This window comes from Trichomonas vaginalis, chromosome I, assembly GCF_026262505.1.
Source record: "Trichomonas vaginalis G3 chromosome I, whole genome shotgun sequence".
Lineage (NCBI taxonomy): Eukaryota > Parabasalia > Trichomonadida > Trichomonadidae > Trichomonas > Trichomonas vaginalis.
Window position 1 is genome coordinate 2180480 of NC_067203.1, and position 14086 is coordinate 2194565.

The 14086-nt window shown below is 32.0% G+C and overlaps 7 protein-coding genes across 7 annotated transcripts, besides 3 other annotated features; all 7 read right to left on the reverse strand.

Moving 5' to 3' along the window:
• Positions 1–1066: part of a mobile genetic element that runs on past the window's edge.
• Positions 146–463, reverse strand: TVAGG3_0913650 (protein of unknown function, DUF4106 family; the record flags this gene model as incomplete). Its single annotated transcript, XM_051251920.1, has 1 exon — positions 146–463. The coding sequence occupies one exon, from the start codon at positions 461–463 to the stop codon at positions 146–148; it is 318 nt and encodes a 105-aa protein (XP_051077494.1).
• A 378-nt stretch (positions 1067–1444) lies between the features above and the next one.
• On the reverse strand, positions 1445–2437 carry TVAGG3_0913660 (protein of unknown function, DUF4106 family; the record flags this gene model as incomplete). The annotated part of the gene is made up of 1 exon (XM_051251921.1): positions 1445–2437. A coding segment is annotated over one exon (993 nt), but the record flags the coding sequence as incomplete, so codon positions are not given.
• Positions 2438–2828: 391 nt separating this feature from the next.
• Positions 2829–3412, reverse strand: TVAGG3_0913670 (protein of unknown function, DUF4106 family; the record flags this gene model as incomplete). Its single annotated transcript, XM_051251922.1, has 1 exon — positions 2829–3412. A coding segment is annotated over one exon (584 nt), but the record flags the coding sequence as incomplete, so codon positions are not given.
• Positions 3413–4083: 671 nt separating this feature from the next.
• Positions 4084–4359, reverse strand: TVAGG3_0913680 (protein of unknown function (DUF3447); the record flags this gene model as incomplete). The annotated part of the gene is made up of 1 exon (XM_001282960.1): positions 4084–4359. The coding sequence occupies one exon, from the start codon at positions 4357–4359 to the stop codon at positions 4084–4086; it is 276 nt and encodes a 91-aa protein (XP_001282961.1).
• Positions 4360–4526: 167 nt separating this feature from the next.
• On the reverse strand, positions 4527–4919 carry TVAGG3_0913690 (spectrin binding; the record flags this gene model as incomplete). Its single annotated transcript, XM_001282961.1, has 1 exon — positions 4527–4919. The coding sequence occupies one exon, from the start codon at positions 4917–4919 to the stop codon at positions 4527–4529; it is 393 nt and encodes a 130-aa protein (XP_001282962.1).
• Positions 4920–5538: 619 nt separating this feature from the next.
• Positions 5539–5927: a mobile genetic element.
• A 486-nt stretch (positions 5928–6413) lies between these two features.
• On the reverse strand, positions 6414–7339 carry TVAGG3_0913710 (ER to Golgi vesicle-mediated transport; the record flags this gene model as incomplete). The annotated part of the gene is made up of 1 exon (XM_051251923.1): positions 6507–7037. The coding sequence occupies one exon, from the start codon at positions 7035–7037 to the stop codon at positions 6507–6509; it is 531 nt and encodes a 176-aa protein (XP_051077497.1).
• A 473-nt stretch (positions 7340–7812) lies between these two features.
• On the reverse strand, positions 7813–9013 carry TVAGG3_0913720 (protein ubiquitination; the record flags this gene model as incomplete). Its single annotated transcript, XM_001319596.1, has 1 exon — positions 7923–9008. One exon carries the CDS (start codon positions 9006–9008, stop codon positions 7923–7925), a length of 1086 nt encoding a protein of 361 aa, XP_001319631.1.
• Positions 9014–13866: 4853 nt separating this feature from the next.
• Positions 13867–13899: a mobile genetic element.
• Between the last annotated feature and the right edge of the window lie 187 nt (positions 13900–14086).

A 14086-nucleotide genomic window follows, 5' to 3' on the forward strand; every position in this document is an offset into this window, starting at 1 on the left:
ATATGGGTAAAAATATAGAATAGTTGGATTTATTTGTCATAATTGTTTCGTACCAAGCTTCACTTTCTTCCTGACTGAGTTTTTAACTCTTCTTTTTCCTTCATTGCCACTACTTTCACTAGATGAAGTTACTTCTTCACTACTTTCACTTTGTTCTACTCTTCTTCTTTGGTGTCGCTTTTGGTAACTTGCCCTCTGCTTCAAGTTGTTGCATCTTTGCCTCATGTTCACCTAGTATGTTGTAAATTTCCCATGTCCTTTTTGCCTTTGGGCTCTGGTCGCCCATCTCAGGTAACCTATATCCTAGAAAGATTTTGTCATAGTTTGTATTTGAGTCTTCGCGTATTGTTTGCATGACTCTTTCCTGAGTTTCCAGTTCAAGCTCTTCAAATATAGCTTGTCCATATGGAATAAGCTCGTTTCCAAATATATGTTTTTGTAGCCATTCTGGTTTTCTTTCCATGTTACCAATAATATCTTTTGTGAATGGGAAAGCTTTTACCCAATGTTTCAGTCTTGCGTCATTTATTTCTGTAGTTGGTTTTATTTTGTCAAGGAACATGTTTTTCAATACTAACATTTCATTTGGTACTGTCCATTTGAGTTTTCTTAAATATTCATCCCTTCTCATTTCATTGTCTGCAAAGTAAGTTTTTATGACATTTTGCAAACTTTCGTTTGCAAGGTCATGTACAATAGGTTCTCTTCCTTCTATCTCCCTAACTTTCTTTCTAAACTCTTCACCAAATATACCATCTTTATGGTTCTGTGTAGTTCTTTGAGATAAATGTTTTAGAACGTCAGGTGTTATATTTCCATCAGCCATGTTCATTTCATACTGGTTCAAAATATCTGCATCTTTCATATCTTTCAATGGCATTAAAGCCGCGCTGAAAATACCAGCTATATCTGGTTCACCATTCACTTCCATTGCGTCTACAACTTCTTGGAATTGTGGTTGTAAGTTTATGAACCACCTATCCGGATTAGCTTTATGACCCCATCTCATTGTAGTTCCATAGTCTGCAGAAACAAAAGTAGGTTTGTTTCCATATTGGTTAGGTTCTGAATGAACTTTAAACAATGTTTCATTTCTATATGTTTTGTTGAAATTTAACCTTTTATTTTCACCGAGTTCAGCCAAAGATTGAACGTTATATGGTCGTAAGTAAAAAGGATTGTTGTATTTGCGTACACTTTCTTTCAGTTCTTCCATTCTATGCTGAATATTTTCATCTGATGTTGGAGTCTTTTGTATGTCGGCGAACATTTTTCGATATTCTTCTACTATGTCAGCCGAATTTTTCTTAGACTCTTGGAAAGATTCCATATTCCCCGCATACACTTGTTGAGGGTCAAGATTTTTCGGCTGTTCCAAATCTTCATCTAGTTCTGTGAAGTTAGTTTCCAAAGGAGGGACTTGTTTGTTTCCTTCAGGCTCTTCTAGCTGTTGTTGCTGAACTATTTCTTCCATGTCTGGTTGTATCTGAACTTCTTCCTGTGGAGTTTCTTGTACCTCATCTGCTGGCATTTCATATATTCCGAGACCGTTTTTAAAAAGTTCCCTATCTAAGTCATCCGGACTCATAAACCTTTCTTCTTTCGTTCCGTCTCTATTTTTTACGTGTTTCATGAAGAGAGTTGAATTATCATTTAGCTCTGACACCAAATATCTCGGAGTAAATTCAGTCATGTCATTTGGATGATATGCTATTAAATCATATCCCTTAGCGAGCTTGTATTTTCCAGGTTTGAAATTATATCCCATTTGGTGCTGAACCATAAAGCTAAATAGGTTCGGGTCAGTATTTCCTTCCTTGAACTTTCTAATAGCTTCTTTATATCTGTCACTAAAGTCAAGAGTATCTGGGTAACCATAATTTTCCTTAAGCATTTTTAAGAATTCTTGGTTTCCTTGTTCTCTACTTCTTTTATGTCCTTGCTCTGTTTGTGGTTGTTGTTGTGCAGGGTTTTGAACTGTTGGTTGTGGTGCAGTGTTTTGAACTGTTGGTTGTGGTGCAGTGTTTTGAACTGTTGGTTGTGGTGCAGTGTTTTGAACTGTTGGTTGTTGTGCTGGATTTTGAACTGTTGGTTGTTGTGTTGGTTTTGGTGCATGCCTGTGTCTGTGTCCATGTGACGATGTAAATGTTTTAGGTAGTCCTGGTGCAGGTGCTTCTCTTGGAGGGTTTGGTGGTATATAAGTTCCACTAGCTAGTATATAAGTTCCACCAGCTGGTATATAAGTTCCACCAGCTGGCACATATGTTCCATCTGCAGCATAATGTCCTACCTGACTTTTCGTTTTTAAGAAAGCATTTACTAGGTCTGTTTTGGTCTGTTGTAACTCTTTTTCTTGACTTTCCACAACAGTTGCTCTAACGGCGTCATAGGCACTTTGAACTGCCTGTCTCGTTGCTGCATCTGTTATTTTCGTCATATTTTGTGCTACTTCTCTTAACTCGTTGTCGAAACCTTCAGACTTCAGTTTCTTTCCAGATGAGAAGTCGTTCACTAGTTTCACCTTACTATGAAGAGCTTCGAAGGCGTTCTTAAAGTCAGCATTCATTAAAGCTTCATTTGAACTGTCTTCATCCGCTTGTATTTTTGTCCTTATTGACCCTATAAGTTGGGCTGCTTTAGCGTTGGCTTGGGCATCTAACCAGTCATTATTAGCTTTTATATATTCTGCGCTTTTCATTGCCTTTTGCATGGCTGCGTCGTTATTTTTACTTTCTTGTGCTAAGTTTTCATACTGTACGGTTTGGTTTTGCAACTGTAAAAGTTTTTCTGCCTTTACATTTGCTTCAACTTCTTTTTTATACTCATCGCTATCCATATATGTCTTCAGGGCTTTTTGTTTTATCTCTTCATCTTTCAGTACTTTATATTGAGTAGTATGGTTTTTCAAATTTATAACATCTTGTTCCATTTTTGCTACTTCTGCTGCTTTTTCTGACACTTTTTTCGCATATTCCTCTGTACTTAGTTCTTTCAGTTGTTCTTCTTTCTTCTTTTTCTCTACGTTTAACTCATTGAGTTTCTTTGTGTGTCTGTCATATTCTAGTTTCTTTTCGTTTTCACTTATTTGTTTCTGTATGTCTATGTTTGACTTTTTGACATCTGTTATTTGATTTTTGAGTGAACTCAAATTCATTTGACTTTGAGGGTTATAAGCTGTTCCGTCTGCAGCTCCACCATAGCCTGCCATTTTCGCTAAAAGTGCCGCTCGTAAACCTCCACTCTGTGCACCAATAACTCGGTTTAAAAGCATAGGGTTGCTTGACATTTGTTGCAACATAGTGGGGTCATTCATAATTTGTTGTTGCAACTGTTGTTGTGGTGTCAGTTTTACTATTGGATGTTTCAATGCTCTCTTCCTCTTACGTATATTCTTACGTAGCTTACGTGGCATTTTAAGTGAAGTTAAAAAGCGGTTTTTGACAGATGTTTATATGACACTTTTTGTTCAGCACAAAAAACTACTCGGTCAAAGTGTTGTCAGTTTTGTAAAATAACCGTCCTATCTCATTCTATAAGGGGAAAAAGTCTTCTCAAAGTATACTTCCTTGGAACGCCCGTAACTTTTCCTGTAGCGACGATAGATCCTTACTTGTCTGGACAAAGTTATACTAAACATCTTCAGGGCTAGAGGGCACGAAGTGCCTGGAGGCCCCACTACCTTTTTTTTTTTTTTTTTTTTTTTTTTTTTTTGATTTCAAGTTTAGTTCAACTCGAATTTTTTCAAATTCTGAGACTCAAATTAGTCAAATTGTACATAATTCTAAAAGGACTTAACTAGTCTTGAATGATCAAATCCTCCGATCATATGCATAAGCTAGTTAGAATTCTCTGTAAATTATTTATTATATTGAAACAAGATTGCCAATTGAAGAAAAGTATTTTTAAAACATTATTTTAAAAATCTTATCGAAATAATTTAGACTCAATATCAGAAAAAGAATATTCTTTCGCAGCATGCCGCTCCAATATGAAGTGTGTTTTCTCCATATTTATTTTTTTTTTCGTGGATATTTGCACCATGTAAAATAAGAATTTCGGCCATTTCTTTACTATTCCATACTACTACATTATGAAGTGCGGTTTCTCCATCTTCATCTTTTTCATTGATATTCGCACCATGTGAAATAAGAAATTTAACAGTTTCTTTACTATAATTTTTAGCTGCAATATGAAGTGCGGTTTCTCCATCTTCATCTTTTTCATTGATATTCGCACCATGTGAAATAAGAAATTTAACAGTTTCTTTACTATAATTTTTAGCTGCAATATGAAGTGCGGTTTCTCCATATTTATTTTTTCATTGATATTTGCACCATGTGAAATAAGAACTTCTGCCATTTCATCATAATTCCATGCTACTACATTATGAAGTGCTGTGTTTCCATTTTTATCTTTTTCATTGATATTTGCACCAAGTGAAATGAAATATTCCAAAAGGGGTGGAAAGTTAAAGTTCACTGAATTAATAAAACATTTGTTAATATCATTAGTTTGATCGAAATAAACTAAAAATGATTCAAGATTATTATACCACAATAAGATAATTTGATCTCTAAATTGTACTCATTCATCAAGAATGTAACAAAATCAATGTTGTGTGAAACAATCGCATATTCCATGGATTCTTTATTTGGTTCCTGATATTTCAAACATTCACTCATGATCTCTTGATTTCCTCCTAAAAATGATAAATTTAGACATTTTTGAGTTATTTCTGAATTGAATTTCGTTCTTAAAAACTTGAAACAATCAACTGCTCCATGGTAACAACATAATTCAAGTAATGAATATCCTTCAATAAAAAGTTGATATGGATATAATGTGCTTTCAAGTGTTTGCTCTTTATCAAATCCTTCTCTTTCAGTGAACGAGATGAATGTTTCTAGGTTATTATACATAATTGCTCTGTAAATTGTATTTTCTGCATGAATATCGATATTTATAAAATGAATTTCTTTGAAATCATCAGATTTGTTTAACTTAATTCCATATTCTTTATAAAACAGGAAATTTGGAATAGTTGGAATACTGCTTGCCTCTGTGATATGATAATCATCAGATATGAGTTTGGCAAGAAATAAATACGACTTTGTATAGCGATTATTATATGGAATAATATTTAAAATGTCATTTATAACACTTGTAGGTAGATATTTCTTTGAATCAATTCTGTTTCGATCATTTTGTAAATTTTATTTAATTCTTCTTCATTTTGGGTTTTTAGCTGATAAATTGCATTGTATGAATCAATGTAGGATTTGAAAATACTTCACAATTCACTGAATTTATTTGGGTGAATGTCTTGATCAGTGAATTGCATTTTACCATATAGGATATCATTTAAATTCATTAGAAGAAAAAAATGTAATGTTATACATTTGGAAAACGGGAAGACTACAAAATTGTGCGGCCAAATTGCAACCATTTTGTAAAGTAGTTTTTTTGACATCCAGTGCAATTGCAGGGGACGTGTTTCAAAAAAATTTTAATGGTTGTGTGAGAGACCTTATTCCCTTACAGGAGCTCCAGAGCTCCTAATCCCTACGAAATGGAGCTCCGGAGCTCCTGAATCTGTATCAGCAGAGGCCCTTTACCATTTGGGCCTCTGCTGATCAGAAGAATAAGGCAGCCATTCTGCCTCTTCAGGAGCTCCAGAGCTCCTAATCCCTACGAAATGGAGCTCCGGAGCTCCTGAATCTGTATCAGCAGAGGCCCTTTACCATTTGGGCCTCTGCTGATCAGAAGAATAAGGCAGCCATTCTGCCTCTTCAGGAGCTCCAGAGCTCCTAATCCCTACGAAATGGAGCTCCGGAGCTCCTGAATCTGTATCAACAGAGGCCCTTTACCATTTGGGCCTCTGCTGATCAGAAGAATAAGGCAGCCATTCTGCCTCTTCAGGAGCTCCAGAACTCCGTTTCCTCAAGATCAGGAGTGATGGAGTTCCTCACTTTCGATTTGTTAAAGCCTGTTCTTTTGGGAACAGGCTTTAATAAATTTAATGTGCACTCAATCCAGCTCTGTTAAATATTTTGAACTCTACTCTTCTAATATAGAGTTCAAAATATCTTCCAGAGCTGGATTGAGTCTATATTACATCATATTTCTCAGTAATTTTGTGAATATGTGTTGGTGAAATAACCCTCACTAATGCAGACTTTACAATGTCAAAAATACTAAATTCTAACACTTTACAAACTTTACAAAGCACACTTTTGTAATATACCCTTTGGAAAACTATGTTCTCAAAGATTTCCGATAAAATTTATGAATTTTGCTTAAGTTCATATATTTGAAATGAAGCAATAACAATAAAATAGTCGAAGGTAATATTATTTTCACCCAGATGCTTAAATTATTTAATAAATTAAGGAAATAAATAAGAAATAATCAGATACAATAATAATAAATTTATTATCCTACAATATAAAGAATAAAAAAATAAAATAATCAACGAATAAACACAAAATTTGGAATATTTTTTTCAATTAGTAGCATTTTGGAGCCAACAAGTACAAGAGAATAATTTGTATTGCTGCCAAAATAAGCAGGAAGTAAGTAATTATTTGTGTACTCTGTGTTTGGCGCTGAGCCATGCATTGTTCACTATTTAAGGTTCTGAGGGTCCAAAGGAAGGCTGCTGCAGCACAGTATAAGTAAGATACGTAGAAAAGGGCTCTGTTCCAGGAAAATAGTGAAATAATTGTAAGATAAAATGATATCGATGAAAAGTCTGAAAGAAGGGAGAGAATTGGATATGTTCCTTGTATACCAAAGTTGGAGAAGCATAATTTGCAAATTACTATCTCGAAGAACAAGATGCAGATAAATTTAAGAATACAGATGTATAAGAAGTCCATTGAAAAGCCCTTCTCAGCTCCTTTTATGAAGATGTGATTGATGAAAATAAACGTAAAAACTAATGGTGTGTATAATTCTGGAGCGTTTGGATTATCAATTGGAGAACATGTTTGTCCTTCAGGTACAGAGCGAGACCATTGCTTAACATAAATGGACATGCTAAATTCTTAATTTTATGAAGAAAAGAAGCTCTTGTAATTGCAAAATAAGGTGGAATTAAGGACTGACTTTGCTGGAATTGTTGAGTAAGCTTATCTGTATTTAATTGTTGAAATTGAGGTGGTAATTGAATTCCACCTGTTAACATTTGGGCATATTTAAAAACTTCTGGTGACATGAATGGATTTCCACTTTGTGGTTGCGGCTGTTGCTGTTGAGGATCTTGTGGATCACCACTTCCTTGATAATATCCGCCTGAAAGCATTTTTTAATTCGTTTCGATTTTTTTTTTTCTTTTCTGGCGGTGTCAAAATAGCAAAATTATTTTATTTGATGCTATTTTTCTGATTAATCAATTGGTTACAAAATTTTTAATTTTGCTAAAAGTTACATGCACGAAAAGTAACACCCTCTTCTTTTTTCCTAGGGTTACTGATCGCTTCCTTTCTGCTCGTCATGCCAGAAATAAAAGAAATGATTGGTGTAGAATAATTTATTACTACAATTGGCAACTATCTCGTAATAATGGATCTACTCCACTCATATAGTTTCTAAAAGTTTTTTCAAAAAAAAAAAGCAATTGCCACTACTCTTTTTTACCACAATTCAATTTTTTTACAAAATAAAAAATTCGAGGTGAAAATAATTTAGGAAATATTATAGCACATATAAAAATTTCAAAGATTCAAACAAAATTGAGAGCACGCTATGATTCAAATTGAGCAACTATGATTCAGCTCAACCACCTATAAAATAAAGAAATTTACAGTCTCAGTATGCTCCAGTTTTAAGGAAACAAATACTTATATTATATATAGGGAAAAAATATTAACTTTATCTTTTGTAACAATGATTGAGAGATAATAACCAAATACATCAACAAATTATTTTCTTGCAATTGATAATAAATATTCTCTTACTGCTCCTTTCGATTTATCAAGTGCTGTTTCTCCATCATTATCCTTTGCTTCTTTATCAGCTCCAACTGAGATAAGATATTGAACAACTTTAAGATGACCATTATATGATGCATAAATGAGTGGAGTACGTCCATAATTATTCTTTGCTTCTTTATTAGCTCCAACTGAGATAAGATATTGAACAACTTCAAGATGACCATAATCTGATGCCTCAATGAGTGGAGTACGTCCACCATTATCCTTTGCTTCTTTATTAGCTCCAACTGAGATAAGATATTTAACAACTTCAAGATAACCACTTATTGATGACCAGTATAGAGCTGTACGACCATCTTTGTCTTTGATTTCTTTGTCACAGCCACATTCAATGAGAGATTTAACAAGTCTCAGATTTCCTTTAACAGATGCAAAATGAAGTACATTTGTACCCAAAAAGTCAGGATTTTGTTTTTTCCAAAGTTCTTCGTCACATGCTTTTTGCATCATTTTTTGATTTCCTTTTTCTGAAATTTCATCAAAGAATTTGTAGATTTGTTTGAAATCTTCAGAATTTTTAAGTTCCGAAATTTTCGAAAGAAATTCTTTTGGTAAATCGTTTCCTTCTTTCGCTTTGAGTTGAGAGTGAAGAGTTTGCATCTCTTTCTCAACGTTTTCTTTTTCTTTTTGGATCCGAATTAAATCTGCTTGAAGTTTTTCGATTTTATGTGCTGTAATGGATTGATCCTTTTGCAATTGTTCTAAAAAGACAATAATTCCTTCGAAAACTCGCATCTTCATGTACTTTTGAACTGATTTAAGTGTTGAAACGGCATCTTGTAGGTTGTTTATTGAAACATTTGCATTTCGAGTGCAGGCATACAATTCACGTGCTGAAATGACAGAATGGGATTGCGCAAGAAGAGAATTGAACTCGTCAGGTGTTAAATTCGCGAATTTCATGATTGATTCGATATCTTCGACTTCGAATGTGCTAAAGAGATTATCCGCTTCAATATAATCTTTGATATGTGAGCCAATATATTCGTAGTTCAGAACAATTCCCTGACTCATTAAAATTTGTAAAGTGGTAAATTTATGGAATCCACATAATGATAATTATGAATATTCATTTATTTCCGATTACATTTTTATATGACTTGTCCGCAAAACATTCAATACACTGAGAATAAATTACATGGCATTTGTCGTCAAATGCCATGTAAAACTCTCAACAGTTGAGCCCCTTATTGCTGGGTGAAATCACCCATGTTACAATGTATATTGACTATAAGAAAGGCTACGATTATCTGAAATTGATGCTTTTCCTACAATCAATTTTGAAGATATTTTATAAATATATTTTTTTTATAACAAAAAAACAAAATAATTTTAAGGATTAAGCGCAGTTAGGATGTCTTTAAGTATCAATAACGATTTCTCTGATAAATCAGCATCATAAAGTGACAAAAGAATGTCAACATCCAAATTTTCTCTTAATAACTCAATTGGCAGCCTGAAAAACAGTATAGAAATAGAAACAAGTATGAATTCAGTCAGATCTTGTCTGTTTTCATCCATGCAGTGACAATGTCTCCCAGAATGAGACATGCAGACCGACAAGAGTGTATTGTGCACTCTTGTCGGTCGAAGTTTTGCAATCGCGTTGTGATTGCAAAAGATTGTGCTATTCCTGCATATTTTCTACGAGCCTGCTTCATAAAATTGAATCCTTCTATCCAAATTAAATGCGATTTCGCTAATCTTTCATCTAAAATCACTAATCAGAAGCATATTGCAAGTTAACTTGAACCGGCATGTTCCTCCTATCCTGTCTTTCAGTTCTTTCTATCAGCCATGGTTCACAAGGAGGAGAGCTTTGCGCACAATCAGACATAAGATTGCGGCAGAGGAACCGGGAAGAGAGCAGCTTGAAGCGGTAAGATGTCCGAATGCTGTCTCCCAGGTGTATCTGTCAGGAAAAGTTCACAAGGAGGAGAGCTTTGCGCACAATCAAACAGAAGATTGCGGCAGAGGAACCGGGAAGAGAGCAGCTTGAAGCGGTAAGCTGTTTTCAAGTCTTTAGTTAACAAACTTTAACAAAAGACATCTAAAAAATTTGAAATAATTGCAAAATAATGCCGTCAGGTAATGCGCACCTAAGGGAGGTGTTTTGCGGGAGCTGGGGTATCTTGGTGAGTACTCAGGAGGCCAAGAAGGGCACCCCAACCGACATTTTGCTGACGCATTGTGTAAGCAACCATTCTGATAACCGCTCAAACCGTCGGGACAAAATAATTTATGAAATTATAAGTCATCTTTCTAATACATATTTTTGGAAGGGCGTAAGATACGCCAACTTAAATATATTATTAAATATGAGAAAATCGCTCAACAAAAAAACAATTCTTTCAAAAAGTTTAAAATTTATCTTTCTAATACATATTTTTGGAAGGGCGTAAGATACGCCAACTTAAATATATTATTAAATATGAGAAAATCGCTCAACAAAAAAACAATTCTTTCAAAAAGTTTGACATTGATCTTTCTAATACATATCCTATGGAAGGAGTTTACATTCACAAAATAAAAACCAGTTCAAAATCTTATTACTCCTTGAATTAAAATCATTTAATTTCAAATCCATTCCAAATCCTTAAATCTGTATTAAAATCATTTTGCCAACAACCAACACAATACAAATTACATTTCCATATATCTTCTTGTCCATTTTAATTTTTTATCTCATTTTATTTAATTTTATTTAAAGCATATAGACATCGAGATCCTTTACACATAGTTATATAAAAGTCAAATACATAATAAATTCTTAATTCTAGAGATATCTCAAAATCTCAATTTTTTAATTTAAAATACCTTTCATTTTTCACAGTAATCACAACAAACAAGCCATTTACTAATTAACACATATAAGAAAAATATCAAATTACAAAACAACTTTCAATATCATTCGCATCGAATTCTATTTTTTCATAATTATCAACTACATGTTATTATATAATATATGTCGGCGCATATTCCACTCTATACAAGTGTCAGACACACTCACACAAAGCTGTGAGATTCATACCTCTATCAGTAGGACTTCTCAAATCAAGAACACATATGTTTCATTATCGCACATCTGTGTAGGATCTAATTAACCCTTTGGACTGGTACTTCAAAATTTGATAATTTGATAATTTCATGTGATATCATCATTTGCCTTTAAAACAACTGTGCGTTAAACTAGACACGTTTCTCTATCATAATGCAAAATATCAAAGTTTGGGAGACTCCCAAAGTGTCTGAAACTGATCATAAGGGTGAAAAACCGTTTTCCAGAAGTTGGGAACGTAGGGTATTTATCATTGTTTTATTTTATTTTCTTTCTCTTCATATTTATCATTATTTTATTACATTATCTTTATCTTTATATTTATAAATGTTTTATGACATTATCTTTATCTTCATATTTATCATTATTTAATGTCATTCTCTTTTCTATCACGTTTAACATTATTTGATGAAATTCTCTCTATAGCAATGAATACCCGCTTAGTCTTGCAATTAAAGTGAATTCAATAGAAATTGTTAAATTCTTAGTTGAGCATGGTGCTGATGTTAACAAGAAACTTATTCTCTTAGTTTTTTTATTTATCATGATTTTATGGAATTCACTTTCTTTTCATATTTATCATTGTTTTATTACATTATCTTTCTCTTCATATTTATCATTGTTTTATTGGATTTTCTTTCTTTTCACATTTATCATTGATTTATAACATTATCTTTCTCTTCATATTTATCATTGTTTTATAACATTATATTTATATTTATATTTATCAATGTTTTATTTCATTATCTTTCTTTTCGTATTAATCATTGTTTAATGGCATTATCATTTTCTTCATATTTATCACTGTTTTATTTGATTTTCTTTCTCCTCATATTTATCATTATTTTATGATATTGTCTTTCTTTTCATATTTATCATTGTTTTATTACATTATCTTTTTCTTCATATTTATCATTGTTTTATGCAATTCTCTTTCTTTTCAAATTAATCATTACTTAATCCAATTCTCATTCGCTTCATATTTATATTTGTTTTATAAAATTCAATTTCTTTTCATGTTTATCATTGTCTTATTGGATTTTCTTTCTCTTCATGTTTATCATTGTTTAATGAAATTTTCACAATATTAATGAATGTCCTCTTAGTATTGCCATCAAAAATAATTCAATCGAAATTATCCAATTCTTAATTGAGCATGGTGCTGATGTTAACAAGAAACTTATTCTCTTTCTTTTTATTTTCATCATTATTTTATGAAATTCTTTTTCTTTTCATATTTATCACTATTTTATTGGATTCTCATTCTCTTCATATTTTTCATTTTTTTATTACATTCTCATTCTCTACATATTTTTCATTATTTTATAAAATTCATTTTCTATTCATATTTATCATTGATTTATCTCATTATCTTTCTCTTCATATTTTTCAATATTTTATGGAATTCTCATTCTTTTCATATTTATCATTGATTTATCACATTATCTTTCATTTGATATTAACCTTATATTTTATGGAATTCTATTTCTTTTCATATTTATCGTTGTTTTATAGAATTCTTTATCTTCTCATATTGATTATTTTCTTATTGTATTCTTTTTTTCTTCATATATAACATTGTTTTATTGGGTTCTCTTGATATTAATGAAAGCCCTCTAAGTATTGCCATCAATAATAAATCAATCGAAATTGTCCAATTTTTAGTTGAGCATGGTGCTGATGTTAATATGAAGCTTATTCTCTTATTATTCATATTTATCATTATTTCATGGAATTCTCATTCTTTTCATATCTATCATTGTTTTATGGCATTATCTTTATCTTCATATTTATCATTGTTTAATCACATTATCTTTCCTATCATGTTTAATATTATTTGATGAAATTCTCTCGATAGTAATAGATGCCATCTTAGTCTCGCAATCAAAGCTAATTCAAAAGAAATTGTCGAATTCTTAGTTGAACATGGTGCTACAAATGTCGAGTAATTCTTTTTTAGAATAATTATTCTATATTGAAAAAGATATTTTAACGTAGACTTTATTACAAAATAAACATCTTATAATAATTTAATGTTAATTTACTGCACTATTACACTCAAATTTAAAGATGGCTACATATTTTGCGCATTAATTGATCGTTTTTCAACATATAACACTGTGACGCCTTGTGGCATCGAACCTGGTTTTTACCCAAAATCTTACTGATAAAATACACCTGTTAATTAATTTAAAAACAAAAATCATTCCTTTGCACAGATTCCTTTGAGACATTTGAAGGGTATGATTTCGATTTTGTGGAATTTACTATGCTTATTTTCAATATTATGTATACTACATATTAATGATTTTCTATAAACATAAATTCCCAATTTTCGTTGTCAAAATTAAAAATTGTTTCTGATTAATAGCTCAGATTGTATGTAGTTTGATTAAAAGTATATTTGTTGGAAAGCCAAATTGTTTCTTTAGTATTGGAAACAAGCTGATGTATCCATCGAAATTTCAGTCGAAAAACGAATTTCATTAAATAAAGCAGAGTAAAATTAAAAATTCAATGAAAGTGAATCCGGCATTAATGATCAACTTCCTAGATTATTTGATGATTCATCATATTTGGTGGTTGGTGGGATGTTTATTTGGTATGCATTCTCTTCATCCTAATAAGGTACATGCAAATATCAATGAAAAAAAAATAAAGATGGATATACCGCTCTTCATCTTGCAGCAAAAAATATTTGTCATGAAGAAATTACCAAACTTCTTCTTTCTCATAGTGCAAAAATATAATGTTCTATTCTAGGATGCTATTATTTCTTTTTCTGATATTTAATATAATGAATTTCATTAGAACTTAAGGGTGTATTGACCACTTTCTGACATTCTCTCGATTTTTTTGACACACAAAATCAAAAGCTAATATTTTTGGTCAGGAGAAAGTATATATAAATCACTACTTATACTAATTTAACTCAATCAATACATGTCAAAATTTTCTAACAATATCTTAGAATGGCACACATAGCAGACTTCATTGAAATCGGACCAGGTCGCCTAATATTCCTTTGTTTACC